We start from the raw sequence: 25259 nt of genomic DNA, 5'->3' as shown, positions 1-25259 counted from the left end.
TCTAATCCTTTTCATTAAACTAGACATACCCAATTTTTGCAATCATTCTTCGTATGTTTTAGCCTCCAGTACCTGGATTAGCACCAAAGCAGCACTTACTTAGTATCCAGGACCAGACAAAGCTCAGGTTTTTCCAGGTATCAGTGCTGCCAGTCAACCCTGGCTGAAGAGCACCCTAAAAGGAAGCAGAATGCAGTGGGGTCTTCGTTTTGGTTCTATTTTCTGAGCATGCACAGAGTTCTCTGGTGTGTTGCATTCACACCCACCTTGCAAATTAGGAGGAGCTGAGAGGCAGCTCTTACAAATCACCCTGTGAGCTCAATGCGCAAGTGGAAATTTGAACCCCAGTCCTGCTTGCTTCAAATGCGTTTTAAAAGTAAGAATCCCTCAAGCAAGGAAGAGGAGAATTTAAATGGCATTAAAAGCTCTTAGGTAGCATTTTGGAAAGTGGTAATTGCAACCTTTTGTGTTGCTATCCTTCTTAATGCCATTAACACCTCTGCTCAGTGTTAGTGGTATCCCTGTCTTAATCCAGCACTCAAAACACTGCACCACTATTCCGTGTTTTTCAAAATGAATTATTTGACAGATCAGCTTTTAAAAGTGAACCACTATTATTTTTCACCAAATATGACGGCCGATTAATGCTTTGTAAAATGAAACACACAAATCTGATTAGAAAGGGAAAAAAAAAAACCTTTTCTGCACAATTCTGGCAAAGGATACAGACTCGCAACTGAAGACTTAATGACATCCTGTCCAAACCCATCCAGAAGGGTAGAAAAACATCTGGCATGGGGAAATTTGTTTTCAAGGATAGAGGGGAAAAAAACTGATTGATAAATAGGTCCTAAGTGGATCAGAGCTCAAAGAAGAATGGAAGGACAGATTCCCAAAACAACGAGGGTGTATATCATTTTTTTTTTCTTCTGGGTTAAGGAATATACTTTTCAATGGCTTGCTGAGTAGACTCATGCCCAAACATAGTGCCATTGATATCAAGTAAACAGGCCATTTATATTCCAGTTTTGGGAATTTTGTGGAGAGTGGTGCTGCCCACAACTGTCCAGTTCTGTTTCAGAGGCCCTAATCTCTAAAACAAGATTGAGGAACGTGGGTGACCAGGAGCTACATTTAAAATGGGTAGAGATGAATAAAGGCCCATTGGTAAAATAATGTTATTTTTTAGGACCAAGGAAGTACTGTATGCTTTCCCTGTTGCAGCAGCTGCCCTGTGGAAACAGCATCCCCCAAGAGACGTGGCTGGCTCCCACCCTGATAATGCTCAGAACATACCGGCTGTCCTCTCAGCCCTTGAGGCAGAGTGTGGATGACCTCCCTGATGCCAGAGGCTGCTACACAGAGTTTACTTTCTAGGTGCTTACATTGTCATCCTCCTTGCAGTGTTTTTCTTTTAATGCGACCTGCCCAGAGTCCTCTGGAATTAGACAGCCTCTAACTTGGATATAAGTAAATAACTAGGAGGCAACTAACTTGATGAAAGTAGGGAGAGGCATTTTATTAAAGTGGATGGGGATTTCGTTTTCCAGATTTGGGGGGCTGACTTGGAAGGAAGGAAAGGAGTCCCTGTGATTTTACTCCACTGGTCGTTGCTGTGGGTGGTGCTCATCTCTGTTTTAAGGCCATTGAGCCTGCACTGTCCAAAGTCATGGTCATTGGCCAGCAGTTTCCTCTCCACTGAAGTGGTACCTATTTATCTATTCACATTTGCATGCTTTCAAGCTGCTAGATGGGCAGGAGCTAGGCAAAGACAGGTGCTCAACCTGTTGCATGATGCTTGAGTCTCGAAGTGGTTATGTATCATAACCACTGAGCCATCACACCGACTTGGAAACTTGTTTAAATAATAATAATAATAATAATAATAATAATAATAATAATAATAGCCATTGAAACGACGCGATTATGGATGAAACATGTCACAGTGATACCCATTGTCATCCGGGCACTTGGTACTATGTCCAAGAATTTTATAAGATACATCAGCAAATTGCAGCTTCCTGCAATTACACCAATGGAACTGCAAAAAACTGCGCTACTTGGAACATCGTACATCTTAAGAAGGTACTTGGTTGATACCTAGGACGTTGGCAGCAACCCATATCAACCATTAGCACCAGCCAATGGTATTTGTGATGCATTTTTGAATGTTCAGTTGACTGAGTTTCATATTTAATGAATAAAGGTAATAATAATAATAATAATAATAATAATAATAATAACAACAACAACAACAACAACAACAACAACAACAACAACAGCAGCAGCAGCCTTGGGTGCAGTCCCAAGACAACTGGAGCACCACTTGAATACCATTGGCATTGACAAATTTGCCATCAGTCAATTGCAGAAGGCGGCTTTACTTGGAACTGCTTCTATCCTGCGACGATATCTGTAACACCGTCAAACATCCAGATTTGCCTATCCCAGGGCCTTGGTAAGGACTCGATAGGTAGACAAAAATGCCAAACTCAGTCTGAACATCTGGCTGACTATGTGATGATCAATAATATAATAATAATAATAATAATAATAATAATAATAATAATAATAATAATAATAATAATAATAATAGAAGGAGGAGGAGAAGAAGAAAGAAGAAGAAGAAGAAGAAGAAGAAGGAGGAGGAGGAGGAGGAGGAGGAGGAGGAGGAGGAGGAGGAGGAGGAGGAGGAGGAAGAAAGAAGATTTCATTTTTGAAAGCACATCGCTTCTGTAATACCACATCTAAACAGAAAGGCATCCCTAAGGTGCTTTGTTTTTGTTGTGCAATTCGGAGCATCCTAAATGCTTCAGATAAGAGCCAGTTTGGTGTAGTGGTTAAGAGAGTGTTTCACAACCTTGGCACCTTGACGATGGCTGGCTGGGGAATTCTGGGAGTTGAAGTCCACACATCTTCAAGTTGCTAAGGCATCAGGCTAGAAACTGGGAGACTGTGAGTTCTAGTCTAGTCCCACCAAAGCCAGCTGGGTGACCTTGAGCTAGTCACTAGTCTCTCTCGGAGACAATAACAAACCAATTCTCAAAAACTTTTGTCAAGAAGATTTCAGGGAATTGTCCTGGTCATCTCTGAAAAATGGACATTATCTAACAGAAGCGGGGTGGAAATGCTTCAGACAGAGGATGCTTAACACCTCAGTCAAAAGGTTTTCCATGTTTTTCTTCTTAATGGATTTAGGTTTTTTTTTTTCTGCTAAGGAAAATAAAAATTGAAACACAGAGGGTTTCAAGTGGAAGATTGGCACCTTCCGGCACCTTCAGCAAAAAATACTGTGAATCAGCAGGGCAATGGCTTGATAAACATCTCTGGATTCCCAAATCCTGCTAAGTCATGGTCTTTTTAAGCTGGTGGGCGGTTGAACAAGGCACAAGTAGAGGGGCAAAATTTGCACGCCACCCTGAGCCCAAACTAACTTCTTCATGGTCAGTGGGATGAGCGAGGCTTCCTTTCTGACTTTCAAGCTGGGTTCAGACAACCATATCAGGCAGCCCAAGGAGTATTTTCCTCTGATAGGGCGATCTTTTCTTTTATGTACACTGAGAGCATATGCACCAAGACAAATTCCTTCCTATTCCTATTCCTATTCCTATTCTATTCCTATTCTATTCCTATTTCTATTCTAATTCCATTTCTATTCTATTCTATTCTATTCTATTCTATTCTATTCTATTCTATTCTATTCTATTCTATTCCACCCTACCCTACCCTACCCTACCCTACCCTATTCCACCCTATTCCACCCTACCCTACCCTACCCTACCCTACCCTACCCTACCCTACCCTACCCTACCCTACTCTATTCTATTCTATTCTATTCTATTCTATTCTATTCTATTCTATTCTATTCTATTCTATTCTAGTCCCTGTCCCCGTCCCTGTCCCTGTCCCATTCTATCCCTATCCCTATCCCGTTCTATTCTATTCTATTCTATTCTATTCTATTCTATTCTATTCTATTCTATTCTATTCTATTCTATCCCTATCCCATTCTATTCTATCACTATCCCTATCCCGTTCTATTCTATCCCATTCTATTCTATTCTATTCTATTCTATTCTATTCTATTCTATTCTATTCTATTCTATCCCTATCCCATTCTATCCCTATCCCTATCCCTATCCCATTCTATTCCATTCTATTCTATTCTATTCTATTCTATTCTATTCTATTCTATTCTATTCTATTCTATTCTATTCTATTCTATTCTATCCCTATCCCATTCTATTCCATTCTATTCTATTCTATTCTATTCTATTCTATTCTATTCTATTCTATTCTATTCTATTCTGCCCCCTGCAGCTAACCGCTTGCATCTCTGACCCCAGGCAGAACCCTACCTTCCCTACGCCAAGAAGCAAAGAAAAGGGGCGCTGGGTTGGCGTGCCAGGCTGAATCGGGGGTCCCCCCCCCCACTTCCCAGCCCGTCCGCTGCATTTCACCCAGCATCCTAAAAACGCAGCGCGAGGTGTCAAACCTCGGCTTCGCATCTGGTCCGAGGCGCGGCGCAGAGCCTTTCCCCGGGGCCGCTCCGCCAGCCCAGCTCCAGCCCAGCCCAGCCGCGGGAAGGCAGCCCAGGTGCGCGCGGGTACCAGAGCTGCAGCCGCCTCCGCCGCGGCCCCCCGCCCGGCGAAGCCCAGCCCTTCTCCAGCCCGACTTCTCTGGCCGCCGCCCCGGCTGCGGAGGCTGGGCCGCCTGCGGGAGAGGCCAGGGCCGGTCCCCACCCCGCGCGCTTAAAGCTGCCAGCCGAGCGCCTGGCAGCATCTTTCTCCGCGGCTGGCCAGGGCGCCGGGTGGGCGGATGCAGGAGGCCGCGGGGAGCAGCTCGGCGCCGCTGCCGCCGGCGGGAGCCCAGCGGCGGGAGGTGAGTCAGCGGCTCCGGCCGTTCTCGAGGAAGGCAGCCGCTCGGTCCGCAGCCCGGCCGTCTCGGGGCACCAGCTTGGCCGGGCACCGGGAAGAAGGAGCTCTTGGAAACCTTTCCTGATCCCCACCCCTGAAAGAGCTAGAGCCCTTCTCCAGCCCGGCGCCTTCTCGGGACCCCCGAGCCCATCGTCCGCAGCCAAAGCCCGGTTAAGGCTGGCGGAGTTTATCCTCCGTTGTGCTCCGTTCTCCCGTTTCCCCCGCTGGCTCGTGCGATCCGTGTCTCTCGGATTGCATTCGCGCTGGGCGCTGAACTAATCGGGGAGCCGCCAATCATACTTTAGTTCAGCGGGTTGTGCAAATGCTGCACATCTGGTCCATTTAGGGCCCTCTCCCTCGCGCCCACCCTAAACAAAAAAAAATTGCAATCGTTTAGGACCCGATTTAATTCAACCCTTGGCTGAATTAAAACTGGGTGTGCGCTTTGGACAATCGCACCCCGCTCGCTCTTTTTTTTTTTTTTTTTTTGACTGGGCTTTTACCACTTTCGCAGCAGAAAGAAACGAGTGCAATTGCAGCCTCACACGTAGTTAGCGGGACCGTCGTTTATTCTATTAGCCTGAATGGCTGGTTCTGCCTGAAGCGGGCTCTTCCATAAGTGAACGGCTCGCCTTGAATTTGCTTGGAATTTGCTAAAATGAAATAAGGTCGATGGGTTTATGCAAGATTTACCGAGCTCCTTACAAATCTTTTTATTGCCTTCATTTACTAAGTTGGGCTAACATTTACCTGGGTTGGATTTCGGGTGACTGTTGAGTGAACCCCGCTTGCTTGGATAGTTTATGGATCAATGTAATGCACAAGGTGGCTTCATTCAATAACCAAGTTAAAGCTGTTGTGTGAATGTTGTCTATGCACCCTATTTTTTCTGTGCCTGAAAAAGCTAGCATTTTGAGGGTGGGGGGTCCCTGGTGACTGTTGCAAGTATTGAATTGGACACAACTTAAATACAGTCCAATCCTAATTAGCTATTCTGGAGCTCTAAATCCCCTTTATTTTCCAAGATAAGAATAATCAATCATTGTACTTATTATTTACAACATTAAATATGGAATTGCATTTTCCTGTTTTAACAATAAACAACTTAATGTTCAGCGTAAAAGGCAGTGATTTCACAGAGCTAGGTGAGGGAGGATGGCTAAATTCAGTGGTGAGGTTTTAAGTTCATTGGTCAGTCTTAAATAAAGGCCTGGATTCCACCTGTTTCTTGTCCAAAACTCCAGCAATACCTTCCATTTAATTTTCTTGTCTTGACTGTTAAGAATTGTGATAGTTACATTTATGTAGCTCATTATTTTTGCTGGGAGCATGACTCTTAAGCACCGTTGAATGCTAATTGGTCTTAAAAGTAGTTGAAAAGTTTTTTTTTTAATGCCCCAGATTCTGTAAATTCAGTGTAATCTAGTTTTACATGTATCACTACTGTGTAACTGTTTATTTTATTTGACTTATGTCTGGGTACTCAGTCTGAAAAAAACCAAAACAAACATACAATAAAAAACAGAGCATTTTCCTGCTGTCATTACAAAATGCTTGTTCAGATTCTGATCAAGTTCTGAGCCTAGGGAGATATACTCTTTTAAAGAAGAGATCAGCATAATTTAAATAAATAAAACAATAAAGTAGTTGAAAGGGTTCAACCTGCTATTTATTGTAGCTTCTATTAAAGACTAAAGGAGAAGGCTGTTTATTTATTTTAATCCCATCTTTATTATTTTTTAAATAAATAACTCAAGTTGGCAAACATATCTAATCTTCCTTCCTCCTCTTATTTTTTCCACAACAACCCTGTGAGGTGGGTTGGGCTGAGAGAGAGAGAGGGGGGGGACTGGTCCAAAATCACCCAACCAGCTTTCACTGTAAGGCGGGACTAGAATTCACTGTCTCCTAGTAATTGGCCCAAAGTCTCCCAGTCAGCTTTCATGTCTAAGGCAGGATTGGAACTCTCGGTTTTCTGGTTTGCAGCATGGTGGTTTAATCATAAGACCAAACTGGCTGAATCATGGATTCAGTAGTGCTCTCCTACCTGGCACCCTCCAGATGAGCTGGGAAACAGTTATGAATTCCCAGCTCTGGGAACACAGGTGATCCTTGATTTACAACCATAATTGAGCCCAAAATTTCCATTGCTGAACAATTAATGGTTGTTAATTGGTTTTTCCCCCTTATTTTATGATCTTTCTTGCCCCGGTTGTTAAGTGAATTAACATTGCAGTTATCAAATTAGTAACACAGTTGTTAGGTGAATCTGGCTCCCCCATTGACTTTGCTTGTCAGCAGGTCGCAAAAGATGACTCAGGGACACTGTCATAAATATGAGTCAGTTGCCCAGCACCCAAATTTTGATCTGGTGGCCATAGTGATGCTGCAACACTTGTAATTGTGAAAAACGGTCACAAGAAGTCACTTTTTTCGGCACTGTTTTCACTTTGAACAGTCACTACAGAAATGGCTGTAAGCGGAGGACTACCTCTGTGGCATCACATCTGGAGAACTGGGAAACCTCTTTGCAGGATTCGAATCAGCACTGGAGAAAAATCCTTTCTCAAATCATATCTGGATTTGAATCCTCTATTATAGAACTGTCCAACTCACACACAGTGATTCTGGGTGACTTACATGTCTCCAACAGTGGTGAAATCCATTTTTTTTTTACTACTGGTTCTATGGGTGTGGCTTGATGGGCGTGGCAGGGGAAGGATACTGCAAAATCTCCATTCCCACCCCACTCCTGGGGGAAAGATATTGCAAAATCCCCATTCCCTCCCCACTCCTGGGGGAAGGATACTGCAAAATCCCCATTCCCTCCCCACTCCAGGGGAAGGATATTGCAAAATCCCCATTTCCTCCCCACTCCTGGGGGAAGGCTATTGCAAAATCCCCATTTCCTCCCCACTCCTGGGACCAGCCAGAGGTGGTATTTGCCGGTTCTCCGAACTGCTCAAAATTTCCGCTACTGGTTCTCCAGAACCTGTCAGAACCTGCTGGATTTCACCCTTGGTCTCCAACCTTTCTGGCCTGGCAGACTGCCGGCAGCAGCAGTGGGGGCGGGTGGGGGGGGGAGAGAAGGGATGGTTTTGTGCATGCGCATACTTACTCATCACTTCAATGGCCCAGTTCTGAACAGGCTGCAACCCGGCACTGGGCTGTGGCCCAGGGGTTGGGGACCTCTGGCTTACACGATTAGAATTTCACAATATTAAAAAACCCTACGTCCCCTCCACTGCCACCTCTGCGGTGGCAGCAAGCACAATCATACCATTCCCTTGATTGCCTTTCTGTCAACCTGGGGTCCTCAGCAGGCATGAAATCCAGCAGGTTCTGACAGGTTCTGGAGAACCAGTAGTGGAAATTTTGAGTAGTTCAGAGAACCGGCAAATACAACCTCTGGCTGGCCCCAGAGTGGAGTGGGAATGGGGATTTTGCAATATCCTTCACCCAGGAATGGGGAGGGAATGGGGATTTTGCAATATCCTTCACCCAGGAATGGGGAGGGAATGGGGATTTTGCAGTATCCTTCCCCTGCCACGCCCACCAAGCAACACTATGCCCACCAAGCCAAGCCCACAGAATGGGTAGTAAAAAAAAAATGAATTTCACTACTGGTTCTCAGGCTCATTGGCAGAACCATGTATTCAGGGCTTTCTGGAAAAATATCAAGGGAGGGGCCATTCTTATCTCTTGAATGGAAAATGATATTCCAGAGGAAGGGAGCCACCACAGAGAAGGCCGTTCTTCTTGTTCTCACTAGTTAGATGACACCTGTAACCTATCCTGACTTTCCTCTCTGGATTGGCCAGGTAGATGTAACTGGGGAAAGGGGTCTTTCAAACAACTTGGCTACAAGCCATGTAGTCCTTTAAAAGTAATAACCAGCACCTTGAATGGCACTCAAAAGCAAACCCATCATTGCAAATGAAGGCCTGGGCTTCAGAAGGGCAGTGTTCACTCAATGCACTCAACTCGATTCCTGAATTAATCCAATTTTTTTATGGCTTCACCCAATATGTGGAACCAGGCAGGGAGTGGGTTTACACAATGCATCCATCCCCACAACTAAATCGAATCAGAGGTCTTTTTGTGTAGCACATTTGGTGCACAAATGCAACTGCTAAGTTTCCAACTGACTTGGTTAAACATGTTGAGGGAGTGCAACCAGTGTGTTTTGCTGGAAAATGTGTTACCAGACTGAGGCCAGCTGCCTTTATCCAAGGGAGGGTGTGGCATGCAACAGGCCAGGATTGTCGGGGAAAAATGAAAAGTGAGGCTCTTTTGCAAAAGCTTGGCCAGCCAAGGGTTAACATGTTACCTTTAGACACCAGAAGTTCCCTTCCAATTAGCTGTAATAAGGCTGTAGCAGTCCCTTTGGGGATATGTGGCCAGGACTAACTGGTGGCAAGCTGAAACGGTTTGCCCTGTTGCTGGGATCTTAAAATCAAACTGGAAAGAAGGAGGGAAGAAGGAAGGAAAGAAAAGGTTGGAAGAAAGAGCTAAGAATGAACGCTGGAAGGTTTCTGGTGGCAGTGTGGAGAAATGCCTGCCTCGGAGTTTTTACTTGGAGTTGAGGACTTTCTGGAACGCTGACATCTGGGCTCTAACTGGCACCTTTTTTCTCTGGGTTTTCTAACTGGCAGGGCTTTTAAGGCCTGCAAACAGTTGCACAAATGGCAAGAATCCAACAGATTGAGCTGTCGCCTCTCCAGAGCTTGCTGGACTGTTGCACATCTTGCCTAAGAATGTGTCTTTCTAGGTTTAATTTCTCGAAAGAGACGTGCGGGAAACTTTAATCTCTCGGAGTGGTTGGTAGGGAAAGTAAAATGTTCCATATATTTTAGGGCTAGCGGAGAATAAGCACTCTGATATTCACCAGGGCACTGCTGGCTGAGCTTTACATTTCTAGCATGGGCGGTATAGGTCTGAATTTCGGGGTTCAGGATCTTCAGCCATGCAATCCTTTCAAGGGTGTTCCTCTTTAGGTACTTGACTCACTCAGCCAGAGCAGCTGTCACTTTCCTGTGGCGGCTCTAAACCAATGCAGACTCCGTGTTGCCTCTGACATTGAGTCAGAAGTGGGTTTCAGCAGGGTCTGACCAGTTCTGGAGAACCGGTAGCGGAAATTTTGAGTAGTTCAGAGAACCAGTAGTAAAAATTCTGACTGGCCACGCCCCCATCTCTTCTCTGCCTCCCAAGTCCCAGCTGATCGGGAGGAAATGGGGATTTTGCAGTAACCTTCCCCTGGAGTGGGGAGGGAATGGAGATTTTATAGTATCCTTCTCCTGGAGTGGGGAAGGAATGGGGATTTTATAGTATCCTTCTCCTGGGGTGGGGAAGGAATGGGGATTTTGCAGTATCCTCCTGGAGTGGGGAGGGAATGGAGATTTTACAGTATCCTTCCCCTGGAGTGGGGAGGGAATGGGGATTTTGCAGTATCCTTCCCCTGGAGTGGGGTAGGAATGGAGATTTTACAGCATCTTTCCCTTGCCGCATCCACCAAGCCACACCCACAGAACCAGTAGTAAAAAAAATTGGAACCCACCACTGCATTGAGTGAGTATTCAGGAAATTAATTGCAATTCTGATCAATAAATGTTGGGCAGGTTTGGTGAAAGCTGTGTCTTTTGCTAAAACGACAGGGGAGATTCTCTTGCTTTCAGCCTCCCTGCCTATGTTTTGAAATGTAACGAGACCCTTGGAAAACGGATTTTGCCAAAAGGGGTCCTCTTCAACGTGGGCCCTCCAAGGGGTTGGGCTTCGGGACTCCGCCATCTCCCCAGCTCCCCTTAATGCTGGCTGGGAAACGATGGGTGTCGGTCCCGAGGCATGTTGAGCAGGAGGAGAGATTCGCAGTGCTTCTTCCCAAGCTCTGCTAAACAAGCAATTAGCCCAGTGCTGGCTTACATCACCCGATGCCCTGGGAGAGCATCTTGTGAGTCCAGAGTGGCTGATTTCATTAGCACCAGAGCAAGGTTGTAGCATGACATCTCTCAGCTGTGCCGCCGCTGCTGCTTTCTTTTATTTCAAAGCTAACATATCCAGTTCAGCAGATACAAATGATCAGAACTACAGAAAAAAAGCCAGGATCTGGGTCACACAATGTCTGAAATTCTAATTTTACTTAACCGCAATTTGTCCGATGAGCCAGAAAGTACTACTTTCTGTACATTTCACAGACTAACAAACTATCGATTACAAACCAGTCTGGTTGGGTTTATACAATAAGCTAAACCAGAACTAATCAAGTGGAACCCAGTTCAGAAGAAAAAGCCAGAAACAGGAATAAATAATTTGTATTGAAGATCATAAAAGGTAAAGGTTCCTCTTGCACATATGTGCTAGTCGTTCCCAACTCTAGGGGGCGGTGCTCATCTCCGTTTCAAAGCCAAAGAGCCAGTGCTGTCCGAAGACGTCTCTGTGGTCATGTGGCCGGCATGACTCAACACCAAAGGCGCACGAAACGCTGTTCCCTTCCCACCAAGGTGGTCCCTATTTTTCTACTTGCGTTTTTTACGTGCTTTCAAACAGCTAGGTTGGCAGAAGCTGGGACAAGTAACGGGAGCTCACCCCGTTACATGGCACTAGAGATTCGAACCGCTGAACTGCCAATCTTTTGATCGACAAGCTCAGCATCTTAGCCACTGAGCCACCGTGTCCCTTGAAGATAATTAGAAACCTGTAAATAATTTCAGCAATCGCAGCCGCTCAAAAACTAGCACAATCCATAGAAACAGAGTTGAAAACTTGTATTTCATTGTCATTCCTGCCAAATGTATATAATAATAATAATAATAATAATAATAATAATAATAATAATAATAATAATAATAATAATAATACTCACACCCTTTTTGGAATAGCATGTGCCTCTCTGTTTCTGAAGCAGTCAGCTTTGCTCTAGCCTTGTTCATTCTGACGGTGTGAGATCTCTTTTGGGAAAGTCAGGATCTTCCCTAGAATAGTCAACTCTAGGTGGTCACCCATAGAACAGGTCAGGCGTCGGCAACCTTAAACACTCAAAGAGCCACAAGTGCCCTAACTGAAAGCCCCCCGTTCAATTCTGGAGCCAACCAGAAGTTTGGTTCCCCCCACCATAGTGTCTCCTCCTAGCGCGGCGTCCTTTTTCCTCTACCTATCCTAACTGAAAGCCCTATCAATTGTGGAGCTGATGGGCGACAGGGAGCCACAGCAAAGGGATGAAAGAGCCACATGCGGCTCCAGAGCCACAGGTTGCTGACCCCTGGGACAAGTGAACCACTACACAGGATCCTAATTTGCCCAAATCGCTGACATCAGTTGCTTTGGAAGTCTTCAGTAGATGGTTTACCTGAATCCCAGAGCAGATATGAACCTTTTTCTGCATTGTTGAGGCTGATGTTCTTCTCTTGGATTTGATTTTCTGTCACTATTTATTTATTTATTTATTGATTTATTTATTTATTTATTTTTAAAATTTTTATAAACATACAATATAAACATTAAAATACATTTAAAATAAAATTAAATCCCTAATGGGTTTCCCCAATTTAAAACCCCTTACCCATAAAATTCATCAATAAAATTTTTAAGCCACTAGGCCTCCACCTGCTGGGTACAAGCAAGTTCTTGCCCACTGCCCAGTGTCTTAGCTATTTTTTTTTTCCTTTTTTTTACTGAATTTCATGCCTTCTTGCAGGTGAAATCCAGCCTCATGTGGCCTTGTGCTAAGCCAAAATGGTTTGGGCTTCAAGCGTTTCATGAACCTACAGAGAGTCTTCAACGTACGACCACAGTTGAAGGCAGAATTTAACCCATGCAGTGGTTAAGTGTGCCTAATTTTAAGGACATTTTTTGCCATGGTTGGTAAGTGAATCACCTGGTTGTTAAGCAAATTTGGCTTTCCCCATGGACTTTGCTTGTTGGAAGCTGGCTGGGAAGGTTGCAAATGGTGGTCATGTGACCCCAGGATGCTGCCGGCTGCCAAGTGCTCAAATCGCAATCAAGTGACCATGAGGATGCTACAATGATCGTAAGTACAAGGACCAGTCACAAGTTACTTTTTTCAGTGCCACCTTACCTTTGAATGGTTACTAAATGAATGATCGTAAGTTGAGGACTACACGTAACCCATAGTGAATGATAGTATATGCAAAGGCAGCCATTTTTGGCGCCAGACTACTAGCGATATTTGGCAGTAAATCTCCTGTATTCTCCAAAAGAATGGAGGCCTTTGAACTCTGGTGCTGGAGAAGACTCCTGCGAGTCCCTTGGACTTCAAGGCGATCCAACCGGCCAGTCCTAGAGGAGATCAACCCTGATTGCTCTTTAGAAGGCCAGATCCTGAAGAGGAAACTCAAATACTTTGGCCACCTAATGAGAAGGAAGGACTCGCTGGAGAAGAGCCTAATGCTGGGAAAGATTGAAGAAGAAGAAGGGGACGGCAGAGAATGAGGTGGCTGGATGGAGTCACTGAAACAGTCAGTGTGAGCTTAAATGGACTCCAGAGCAGTGGTGAAATTCAATTTTTTTTACTACTGGTTCTGTGGGCGTGGCTTGGTGGGCGTGGTGTGGCTTGATGGGCATGGCAGGGGAAGGCTATTGCAAAATCTCCATTCCAACCCCACTCTGGGGCCAGCCAGAGGTGGTATTTGCCAGTTCTCCGAACTACTCAAAATTTCCGCTACCGGTTCTCCAGAACCTGTTGGATTTCACCCCTGCTCCAGAGGATGGTAGAGGACAGGAAGGCCTGGAGGAACGCTGTCCATGGGGTCGCGATGAGTCGGACACAACTTCACAACTAACAACAATTCTCCATCATTGATCTGGGCTAGTTGCAGTATCACATAACCAAAGGAAATCAGGATGAAAAGCAATTAGTGATACTAATTGCCTCTGGATTGTGGAGGGAGATGTCCCCTTCAGCTATTTCTTTTGAATGCTTTCATATGATCCTGATTACAAGAGTGTTTCCCGGCAGAGCTTTTGTTGCGTTGCCTCATTCAAAACATGTTAGAGGGGGAAACTCAGATGCTTCTCCTCATAGCCTACTGAATTTTCCCACAATCCCTTCCCCCATTTAGCAGAAGAAGATGAAAGAACCCTGTAATACCTGCTGATATGGAAACACCTTTCAACATCTAATCCATTAAACAGGCAGCCATCAATTAAGGCTGGAGAGAGCCATTCATTCCCCTGTACAAAAATACTTTTTTCTGTGCCAGTTCTAATGAATGCAAAGGAAACCTTGCATCCAAACATTTTTTTAAAAAAAAAATTATTATTATTTTTTTCTTTAAAAACAAAACAAAAAAAAGTTTCCATTTTACATCAGTTCCGTATCGGTATATATCCACAGTTTATATTCCTCCCTCCCCCACATATTCACATATTTATTTTTGTGGTTCCCTTATTCCTTATATATTATATATACTACTCCTTACTTATTATACATACTATTATATCTATATGTTACTTTACATACATTGTATATTTGATATCATTTTATAAATGCTTCCTAATTTTCTAGATCATCACTGTTATATATTTTCTTGCTTATTATTCCTGTCCTCTAACCACTTGTACCATTTATTCCATATTAAATAATATTCTGTTTCATCTTTCTTTTTCTTTTATTTCTTTCGTCAATTTATCCATTTCCGCAGAGTTCAACATTTTCCTTATCACCTCTTCGTCTTTTGGTATGATATTATTTTTCCAATTTTGTGCATAGGTTATCCTAGCTGCAGTTATAATATGTAGAATTAGATATTTCTTTATTGTAATTTCTTGTAGGTATGCCCAATAAAAGTAGTTGCAGTTTCCAGTCTATATGTTGTTCAGTTATCTATCTATCTATCTATCTATCTATCTATCTATCTATCTATCTATCTATCTATCTATCTATCTATCTATTTATTATTTAAATTTCTATACCACCCTTCTCCTTTCGGACTCAGGGCGGTGAACAGCCAAAAATAAAACATTTGTACACAAAAGTCAAGCCACTTTTTAATTTTGGTCCAGTACTTTTTTGCTGTCACACCTTTCACAAACATTCTTTCATGAGAGGGAGGTGAGGTTCTTTCAAGGAGATTGCAAAAATTTTCTGGTACTTATTTAGTAACCAAAGTGACCAAAAAGGTTATGAAAATCTTGTTTTACCTGGAAGAATTTGTTTTCCTGTCGTCTTCAGCCTCCTTGGATGTCCACGCTCAAAAGATTGGAGATTTTTTTTTCTTTTAGGAAAAAAAAAAGATTCCCACACATTTTAGAGAGAATTTTGAAAGGCTGTTTGTGGCTAGCTCTAGATAACTGGAACTGAATCAGAATAACGGAATAACTGAGTGGGAAGGGACCCTGGAGGCCTTATAATCCAACTTCCTGCTCAAGCAGGAGACATGGGTGAAATGCTCCCGGATCGGACTGAATGCCCGATCCGGTAGTGATCTTGGCCAGTGGTTCGGCGATCCGGTAGCGAGGGCGGAGCATAGCTCTGCCCACCTGGCCAGGTGTCATTACTTTCTGGTTGTAACCAGGAAGTAATGTGTTTTTTACCTTCTGCCCATGCGCAGAAGGTTTTGCGCATGTGCAGAAGGTCTGTGCATGCCTGTGATGCATGCGCTTCCGAACCAGCAAGGAAGGTAAATAGGTTTCACCCCGAGGAGACCCTATACCAGTAATGGCTAACCTTTTTGCCATCGCGTACCAAAAGCGGGGGAGCATGGGGGGGGGGTTGCACGTGCATGTGCCCACACCCATACTTATATGCGCCCTGTCCCCCACACATGCATGCATGCCCCCCCATGCTTCCCCTGCTTCTGGCATGCGATGGCACAGTGGGCCTGGTAGGCCTGTTTTTTGCTCTCCCCAGGCTCCAGAGCCTCTTTAGGAACCTGGGGAGGGCGAAAACAGCCTTCCCCACTTGCCTGGAGGCCCTCTGGAGGCTGGAAACAGGCTGTTTCCCTACTTCTGGTGGGCCCAGAAGGCCCGAAAATCAGCTGGCTGGCATGTGCATGCCTGCCGGAGTTGAGCTCAAGTGCCCACCGATATGGCTCCATGTGCCACCTGTGGCATGCATGCCATAGGTTTGCCATCATGGCCCTATACAATTCCGGACAAGTGGCTCTCCAGTCTCTTCTTAAAAGTCCCCATTGATGGAGCACCTACAACTTTCGAAGGCGACTTCTCTTCCACTGGTTAATTGTCCTCACTGTTAGCAAATTTCTCCTTTGTTCTAAGTTGGATCTCTCTTTGATTAGTTTCCATCCATTGCTTCTTGTTCTGCTTTCTGGTCCTTTGGAAAATAAGTTGACCCCGTCTTCTTTGTGGTCGCTATTCAAACATTAGAACCCAGTTATCATGTCACCCCTGGTCCTTCTTTTCCCTTGATTAGACATACCCAATTCCTGCAACTGTTCTTCATATGTTTTAGCCCTTAGGCCCCTAATCATCTTTGTTGCTCGTCACAACCCAGTGCACTGTGGTATTAAAATGAGGACCAAACCTATGCCATTGAAAGGTACTCTGCAACAGAAAAAATAAAGGGCACAGTTTTGCCAGGTGTAGGGCCTGCCAGAAGAATTTAATTATATCTTTCAGGGTTTCCACCTAGTAGAGCCATGGAGAATAAGGGAAATTATATGCTGGCAAATGTCCAGGAATGGAAGCTTCTGCAGAAGGTGGACTGGGTAAACTGGAACTTAATTTGAAAGCAGTATTTTCTGTAAAAATGTATTAAAAGAAAATGTCCCCTACCGCTTTGAAGAAGTACACTTAGTGCACTGTGCTTAGCCATGTATTGGTTTCTCTGATTTTGGGTTAGCGTGATATGTGAAACAATGGATATATTCTGAAGCATGATTGATTATATGACTGCTCCACTTTTCTTGACTTATGAAGTCACTGCTTCAGTTCATACAGTCCCTAAGCTGTATTGCGGCTGATTACATTGTGCTCTCCTGTGTGTTGTATGAATCCAGGCAATTAGGATACTAAGTCAAACTAGGAGTAAGCATGCTGCATGAACCAATTTATGTCTCTCTCACACACACAAACACACACACACCTTTCTATTGTTTGTAATACACACCGTCTCCTCTAGGGTTTTGCGCCAATCTCTTTAGAGGTCTCCCAAAGGAAAGATTAAATGCTCATTGGTGAGGTTGCATTGTCCTAATGAAACTTAGGGACGTTTCTTTTTTGAAGATCAGCCAAATGCTTTCAGAAGTAGGCATCTAAACAACAAAAATACTGATTGCAAATCTCTTGCAGGACTTAATCTGGCTTTCTGGGCTGCCCAGTAGGTCCTCGGTTCGATAGCTGAATAATGTTCTGCCCCAGCTCCGGATTCCCGAGGATATTGACACACACCAACAGTCCTTATCAAATTTATTAAGTAGCAAGAATAAACCAAAGTCCGGCAAAGGTTGGCAACCAGCCCAGAAAACAAGATATGATAAGACTTTTCTAAAAATGCTCTGATGATAATTGTTTAAGTTGTTTCTAGCAAGAAACTTACTAACGGCGTGTGACTTAAATAGGCTAAGGGAGTGGCCAATTATCCTCAAACCTTACTCTCGAGGAGACCTCCTCTACCTGAGTAGCCACTCCTGCCTTTTGGCAGCCCTGCGTGCTCGAGCATTGAGGAGAGGCTCCTCCGCTTCGCTCTCCCCACTTGAAGGAGCCTCTGGAGGTTCTGAAGGCCCTGGCTGAGTCTCTGCCTCTGGCACCACATCCTCTTCAGCCTCCTCGCTTTCCGACGCGAGTGCCGGCTGCTGGCGCGATAGCACACCAGCCTCCTTGTCATCGGGATCAGCCACGATCCGTGCAGGCCACTGGCGGGCCACAACAAATAAATGGATGTAAGGGCTTCTGCAGACCGGTGCTTTTCAGATGTGATGGATGCCAGCTGTATTGACCATATTGGGTGGGGATTGTGGAATTGCAGCATGCCTGAAGAACCTCAGGAAAGGGGAATTGATGTAGAGGGGAAGAATTGTTTCTTTATTTTCCCCACTCTCTCTAATACTAGAATTCTGAAATCAATGGGCAGGAGATTCTAAAGTAAAGGTCACACTTTTAACAAAGCTCACTTTTAACAAAGATTCACAACCTGTACGTCACATCTACCCAACCCACTAGAGTGAGGAGGCAAGGAATATTGCGGGTCCTGTCCCCTAAGGAGATACATCTGGCGGGACCCAGAAGAAGGGCCTTCTCTGTGGTGGCATCATTCCTCCGGAAATTAGACTGGCCTCAGTCTAACACACTTTTGGAAGGCCCTGAAGACATGGTTCTGCCAATGGGCCTGGGGAACCCAGAGTGGGATGGAGCCTGTCAAATGGCTGGTATGAATGGGTGTTGTCACCAGGGTGTGAGGGTTATTATTTTATTATTTGTATGTTTTACTATTTTTATTTCTCTTATCTTGTGCTTTTATGCTGCCTTGAGTCTCCATGTGCAAGTAGGCGGCAATATAAATTTTCTAAATGAATAATAAATAAATAAATTGTAAAGCTATAACTGATGGGTTTACACAACATGTCTTGTCCAAACAAATGAAGCCATATTGCAATTTAACCTAATGGCAAATTTACCTAATACGGTTAGATATTGGCTCAGTGGTGAAATCTAAAATTTGTTACTACTGGTTCTGTGGGCGTGGCTTGGTGGTGGTGGGGTAATGTGACTGGGTGGGCGTGGCCAATTTTTTTTTTACTCTTAAAACCATTTTTTCTACAACCTCTTTTTGTAGAAAAATGTAAAAAATTGTAAAAAAAAGTTGTAAAACAATGCTTTCAAAAGGCTCTGACGATCCCAGCTGAGTTGCCTGATCAGCAGAGGTTTTTTTAAAAAGCCTCTGCCAATCAGGCAACTCAGCCTGGATCGGCAGAGGCATTTAAAAGAAAAAAGGTTTTTTTCTTTTAAAAGCCTTTGACGATCCCAGCTGAGCCACGCGATCATCAGAGGCTTTTTTTTTTTTTTTACTTTTAAAAGCATTTTTTGGCCGAAGAGGTTGTAGAAAAAATGCTTTTAAAAGTAAAAAAAAAGCCTCTGATGATCGTGCGGCTCAGCTGGGCATGGGGGGGGGGCAGAGATTTTTGCTACCGGTTCTCCGAACCACCCGCCTCCATCGCTACCGGATCGGGCGATCTGGTCCGAACCAGGAGCATTTCACCCCTGTATTGGCTTGATTTTCCTTACATGCTAAAGTACAAATAACACTAACTCATTTTAGTCTTGTCTAGTATGTTGGGCAAATTTTGCCAATGGAGTCATATTAATTGTGTCAAGGTCAAAGGCCACATTGATGGTCTAATGTGGTGACCAGATTCTGGGAATGAAACTTTCAGAAGGATACTGCCAGGCGGGAAAGATCAGATTCACATGTGAAGGTTCAATTAAACTGATTTATTGCTAATCATGCCTATGCACAAAAATCTTCTCAACTAATGGTTAGCACCTGTTTGGAGTTAGAGAAGGGTCAATGGCATTCAAGGAAGGTTGGATTTAGTTCACTTGTGGCTATGTAGGGATTCTAGGCTGATCCCTCTTTTAACTCCACCCCCACTTTTGCCACTCCTTCTCCTACAGGTACTGGAAATATAGTATAAGGTTCCTTGCCTAAAGAAGCAACAGGCATATTCTGGGATGCCCTATCACTTCTGAAATCTGAGAGCCATAGAGCAGTGCTTCTCAACCTTGACAACTTCAAGATGTGTGGGCTTCAGTTCAGAGGTGGGCTTCAGCAGGTCCGTTCTGGAGAACCGGTAGTGGAAATTTTGAGCAGTTCGGAGAACCGGGAAATACCACTTCTGACTGGTCCCACCCTTATCTATTCTCTGTCTCCTGAGTCCCAGCTGATTGGGAGGAAATGGGGATTTTGCAGTATCCTTCCCCTGCCACACCCACCAAGCCACACCCACAGAACTGGTAGTAAAAAATTTTGAAACCCACCACAGCTTTAGTTCTAGAAATTCTGGGAGCTGGAGGCCACACATATTGAAGTTGGGTTGAGAAATGCTGCCCTAGAAGTACGTTTGCATAATATGCTGTCCTATAAAGGGGTTTGCTTGTTTGTGCCTAAATGTGTCGTGTGAGCTCTCTGGCAGTGGTTTATTCAGCAAATCTTGATTAAGAAAATACGTATGATGAAAACAGTTTGGGTTGAATTAGGAATTCTTAGAGTTGTACCCAACATCCCTGACAGATTCTGTTTTGGTGAAAATTGTTTATTCATGGATGAATCTCATCTTCCGCTAAATAGGGAGAGTGACAGCTTGGGGGAGTAGGTCTTGCCATCCGTGCCAAATAGGAAGTCAAATGTGACCATTTAGATACATACAAGGATGTGCACGCAAGTGGAAAACCGAGAAAATCCAAGTATGCTTTTTTGTGATCAGCCGATAGAACAGGATAGAAACAAAATCATATCCTCCAAGCACACTAAGATATTGATAGGCCTCGTTTTCTATGTCCCTCTCTCTCTCTCTCTCTCTCTCTCTTTTTTAATTTGATTTATATGCCGCCCTTCTCCGGAGACTCAGGGCGGCTTACAATGTGCTAAGCAATAGCCTTCATCCTTTTTGTATATTTATACAAAGTCAGCTTATTGCCCCCACAACTGGGTCCTCAATTTACCTACCTTAGAAAGGATGGAAGGCTGAGTCAACCTTGAGCCTGGCGAGATTCGAACCTGCAATAATTGCAGGCAGCTGGTCTTAATAACAGGGTGCTTTAGACCACTGTACTACCAAGGCCCTTTTCCTCCCCCTGAAAATAAATCCCGCAGAGGCCTGATATGCGATATTCTATATAGAGCTGAACTGACTGCAATGTGGAGTAAAGTCAATAAAAGATCTTATTCTTAGCTATGCATTTTAATGTTTTTTCCCTCTAATGAACTAAGTTAATAATAAAAAAAAAATCACAGCTGTAATTGCACAGATCTGAAAGTCTCCTTGGCTTTGAACCTGGAAAGTTAAGTCAGTAGAGATGGATGAATGTTTCATTGGTCACTGTCACATTTCTCATATATAGCATTTCTATAGGAAATGACCAGGCTGAGCCTGAGGGAAGGTCTATGACAATTTGCCACAGCCAGGGGTGGGTTCTACTTACCTTTACTACTGGTTCGCAGTGTGCGCGCACTCTTCTGCACATGCGCAAATCAACTTTGATGACGTCCAGGTCAGTGGGCGGAGCTTCCCACTGGTTTTACTACCAGTTCTTGCGAACCGGTCCAAACCGGGGGCAACCCACCACTGGCCATGGGCAACCCATCACGGTCAACTTCCTTTAGGACAACTTGCTGCAGGATAAGAGTTACACTAATATCAAAGAATCATTGGAATAGAATCATTGGAATAGAATCATTAAAGAAAGGATGGACAGAATGAAAAGTGAATGGCAAAAATGAAAATAATTAAATAGAATTGTGAAATGGTACCCCCAGCAAGTTGTCCCGTGGTGATTTGGCTATGGCAAGTTGGCTGCAATGAGTTGGCTGTGGCAAGTGGCCCCATTCTGCCTGTGGGAGGAGTCAAATGTGTCATCAGTCATGAGTCCTTTCACGCCCACAAGAGATCTAAGTCCAACCCACCCTGAATTCCTTCTACCTTTATCTACCGTCAATTTCATTTGGCCATTAATAGTTCAAATTTTGGTAGAGAGCTTAAGCTTGCAACAAATCTTTATATCCATTTGAACTGCCTGGATCTCCTGATTTCCCTGTCACTTGACCATTTCTTCCAATATTGCCTGGAGTTGACTTAGAAGCAATAGCACTCAGATTTATATTCACAGTGCTTCACAAATTGCTCTCTAAGCAATTTACAGAGTCAGCATATTTCAGCGAACCGGTAGTAAAGGTAGTAAAGCCGAGGTGGCGCAGTGGTTAGGGTGCAGTACTGCAGCTACTTCAGCTGACTACTAGTTCAGCAGAGCAGCGGATCAAATCTCACCGGCTCAAGGTTGACTCAGCCTTCCATCCTTCCGAGGTGGGTAAAATGAGGACCCAGATTGTTGGGGGCAATATGCTATTTGGTATACTGTCTTTGGTGTAAGCCGCCCAGAGTCCTCAGAGAGTGGGCGGCATAGAAATATGACTAATAAATAAATAAAGGTAAGTAGAACCCACCCCTGCCCACGAGGTACTTCTATCTGGCCCATGGGGCTACCCTGGAAACAGCAAAGGACCAGCCCGCGGTGCCTCTGCCAGCGAAAACGGAGCTTGGACAGCTGCGATGACGTCCTGCAACCCTCTGCCAGCAAAAATGGAGCTCAGGAGGGCCGCATGTGGCCAACCTCTCTTTTTGCTGGCAGAGCACTCAGACCACAGGCGCCCCCGACACAAGTGAAGTCGAGCTGGCCATGCCCACCCGGCCCCCAAAGTTAAACACAACCCTGATGCTGCCCTCAATGAAATTGAGTTTGACAGCCCTGCTCTAACTTATGAGCAGATAACAGATGCCTCAGGTCAGGTCAAACTTGGTTCTGGGAGACATCATCTGTATAATTTTCTAGAGTGTTATAAAATTGGCTAGTCAATGTGGTTTGGGGAGAAGTTTTTGAAAGTCAACTTCTCGAGAGTTTCTATGTGATCCAAGGTCTAACAAGAACCAACTCTTATCTTCCAAGGGAATCAAATTCAGCTCAGCGATGTCACATCCTGAAGCTATAAATAGATATATATAAATTTAAAAGCCTGGAGTTTTCCACCCCCTCTTTACACCTTGTAAAAATGTTTCCCTTTGAGACAGTAGAGAAGAACATCACATGGTTTGATGATCCAACATGGTCAGAACAACATGGCCACACACAAAGGCAGTGTATAGCAGGGGTGAAATCCAGCAGGTTCTGACAGGTTCTGGAGAACTGGCAAATACCACCTCTGGCTGGCCCCAGAGTGGGGTGGGAATGGGGCTTTTACAGTATTCTTCCCCTGGAATGGAGTGGGAATGGGGATTTTGCAGTATCCTTCCCCTGGAATAGGGTGGGAATGGGGATTTTGCAGTATCCTTCCCCTGGAATGGGGTGGGAATGGGGATTTTGCAGTATCCTTCTCCTGGAATGAGGTGGGAATAAAGATTTTGCAGTATCCTTCCCCTGGAATAGGGTGGGAATGGGGATTTTGCAGTATCCTTCCCCTGGAATAGGGTGGGAATGGGGATTTTGCAGTATCTTTCCTCTGGAGTGGAGTGGGAATGGGAATTTTGCAGTATCCTTCCCCTGCCACGCCCACCAAGCCACACCCACCAAGCCATGCCCTCAGAACCAGTAGTAAAAAAATAATTGAATTTCACCACTGGTGAATAGATAATTCACTGGTGTATAGATAATTCAGTTATCTGGAAGTTCCCACCTCTTGAGGATGGTTTAATTGCTCGAGCTGCACTTTGCACTGGGGTTCTGATAGACCCGTCCAATTCCAGCAATAAAACCAGCCAGTTCTACGAATTTGTGCTCAAAGGGAGACAAATCCTTGGGTCAACCTTCTCTTCTGTTGGTCGTTAGCCATCTGATTCATGAAGCACAGGTGCAGGATCGGGGCCAAGCCCCATAGCATGTTCCCTGAATGTCATTTGCACACTAGAGCAACCTGATACTTCCCTCCCTTCCCCTTTTCTCTTCCCCAAATATTATTGCAACAGTCTAAAATGCAGCCTCGTGAAAGTGCCATCATCTGGATGAAGGGAGGAATCACCTGATGTATGGGTGATACCCAAGGAAGCCGCTGCCTGCCTGTTGCCCTCCCTTCTTTCCCCTCCCACGGCCTTGAAATTTGGGGGGCATGCCTCCATTGCTTTCAAAACCTCCCTCATTTGCATGCTTCTCTGTGATTGGGCATCCAATGCTGCAGAATACGAGCGGATGGCAGTACGTTGTGAGAGCCGGTCAATTGCAGCGTCTATTCTGGTTGCCATGTCCAAATTTTCCCACCTTCTTTATGTACCTCCCAGTTGGAGTGTCCAGTCCTCTTTTGACCATGTACACTCTGCAGAAATTGCTCCTGGCTGCTGTTTCCGTTGTTAACTGGATTAGGAAAATTTAATCAGCCATTTCATCAAAGTCTCAGCCTTTTGTGCTCCTGGGATTAAGGAAACTACTGGCACTGGCAGAATTGATAATCCCTGCTCGGACATCATAACTGCTGTTTAAACTGCAGTTCTTCCTATCTCTTTTTTTAACTTTCCTTTCTGGCTTCTTTCAGGTGGGAACAATTTCATTTCTGGAGGAAGAAAGAGCCATGGGAGAAATTATATTGTTTTGTTGATAAAAGTGTGCTGTCTTGGTGGCAAGTGTGGGTGGGGGTGAGTGGTGGGTGGGAGAGACCTTCCCTTCACAAGAAGAAGATGTGATGATTTCATTTATCCTTTGATAAACCTGTGTAGATGCCAATTGCAACACAACCCTTTTGAGCACAGGGTAGCTCGCGGTTACCTTGGGAATATATTTGCCGGAAGGATGGGAAGCCATATTCAACAGATAGTTCCGGTGTGGAATTTAGTGTTTGAAGGTTGAGCTAAATGAAATTTCTGAGCAGTCTTCAAGGGTGGCCCTAATCGTATAACACGTTGCATGAATCTGAATTTTCAAGTTTCCACAGCACAGTCAGAGTTGCCATGTTATATAGAGGGACATTTTCCACAATCTTTGTTTGCAATAGATCTTGATTATCTTTTTTTCCCCTGAGAATACTGAGAATATCAGAAACCCCAAAAGAAACAATCTTTTTGGGCTTCACCCCGTGCTACTACTGGCCCTGGAATAACACAAGTCTTTTCTTTCCCAGTCTACAAAAAATGAGAGAAAAGACAGTTAATGGCGTCATCTCATCCACATTTTTCTTCAACTCAAGTTGTTGCTATGAGGGGGAGCTGCTAAGCTGAAAAGCTCCCATTCCTCTGTTTTGTTGAAAAGATGCTCTGCAACAAGGTCTGCGTGGTGGGATAAGTAAAAATTCTTGCAAATGAGACCACTCCCAGAACTCTGCAGAACTGTAACAGGCACAGAAAAATAAGACTTTTGGCGACAGTCAAGATGCATTACTTCTAGCCCAGAAAGCAGCTCCTGAACACAATCAGTGTTGCAAGATTAGACAGATCCAGAGCTGATTATAAGTTTATTATTTATATACATTTGTACACTGGCCAGGTTCCAAGATTTCAGCCTGTCGAATGTTAAATACCAGTGATTTTATCAATCCAATTAAAAATGGCAGCCCAATACAATGCAGTCAAACAAGAATACTAATCAGTCACTGAATACCTCTGAAACAGATCCATTTCATGGCTCTGCAGAAGACAGATAAGGAATTGAGGCCATGTAAAAGTATCCTTCATCTTGGTG

General features: G+C 44.4%; 1 protein-coding gene across 1 annotated transcript in view; it reads left to right on the top strand.

Annotated features, from left to right (window-relative positions):
• The first annotated feature begins 4784 nt into the window (after window positions 1-4784).
• Window positions 4785-25259, top strand: part of RIMS3 (regulating synaptic membrane exocytosis 3) — a 98336-nt gene continuing 77861 nt past the window's right edge. The window contains exon 1 of the mRNA XM_034413360.3: window positions 4785-4881. Coding sequence (XP_034269251.1) covers window positions 4819-4881 — 63 coding nt within the window. The 5' untranslated portion in view covers window positions 4785-4818. The remainder of the gene's footprint in view (window positions 4882-25259) is intronic.

The sequence above is a fragment of the Pantherophis guttatus genome, chromosome 10 (genome assembly GCF_059756535.1).
Source record: "Pantherophis guttatus breed Tessera chromosome 10, ASM5975653v1, whole genome shotgun sequence".
Taxonomy (NCBI): domain Eukaryota; kingdom Metazoa; phylum Chordata; class Lepidosauria; order Squamata; family Colubridae; genus Pantherophis; species Pantherophis guttatus.
Note: the sequence above shows the minus strand (reverse complement) of the source record. Positions and strands in the feature narration are given on the sequence as shown.